Source organism: Penaeus monodon, chromosome 23 (genome assembly GCF_015228065.2).
Source record: "Penaeus monodon isolate SGIC_2016 chromosome 23, NSTDA_Pmon_1, whole genome shotgun sequence".
NCBI classification, from domain to species: domain Eukaryota; kingdom Metazoa; phylum Arthropoda; class Malacostraca; order Decapoda; family Penaeidae; genus Penaeus; species Penaeus monodon.
This window is the reverse complement of record NC_051408.1, coordinates 5568196-5568619: the sequence shown is the minus strand read 5'-3', so window position 1 is coordinate 5568619 and position 424 is coordinate 5568196. Positions and strand designations below refer to the sequence as shown.

The 424-nt window shown below is 68.6% G+C and overlaps 1 protein-coding gene across 1 annotated transcript in view; it reads right to left on the bottom strand.

Moving 5' to 3' along the window:
* The window catches only part of LOC119587745 (nephrin-like), a gene marked incomplete at both ends in the record, with an annotated part of 138820 nt that overhangs the window by 49605 nt on the left and 88791 nt on the right, over window positions 1–424 (bottom strand). Inside the window, 1 exon segment of the mRNA XM_037936431.1 lies at window positions 14–361. Within this exon segment, the coding sequence (XP_037792359.1) occupies window positions 14–361 (348 nt within the window).

Genomic DNA, 424 nt, shown 5'->3' with positions numbered 1-424 from the left:
CCGGCCCACTCACAGTGCACGGTGAGGGAGACGCTGGTGGAGAGCGGCGCCTGGAGGAGCGGGCTGGTGACTCGGCACTCGTACTCCGCTCCGTCTTCCTGGCGCGACCCCGTGACCTGCTGACTGCTGCTGACGCCCCCGGCTTCCCGCACGTTGCTGATGGGCGCCTTGGTGCTGACGGTCGCATCTGCCCTGTGGATCTGGTTGATGGAGGCGTGGTCCAGGGGCCGCCCGTGCCGGTACCAGAGCACCCAGGGGCGCGGGTTGCCCCCAAGGACGCGGCAGGTGAGGTTGAGGCGCTGGCCCTCCAGGAGGACGTCGCCGGCCGCGTAGCCCGTGATCGCAGGGGCGCTCGGGGGGTCTGGGGGGGGGAGGTTAGAGGGAGTGAATGAGCCGGACTGATTGAATAATTGGTCAGACATTC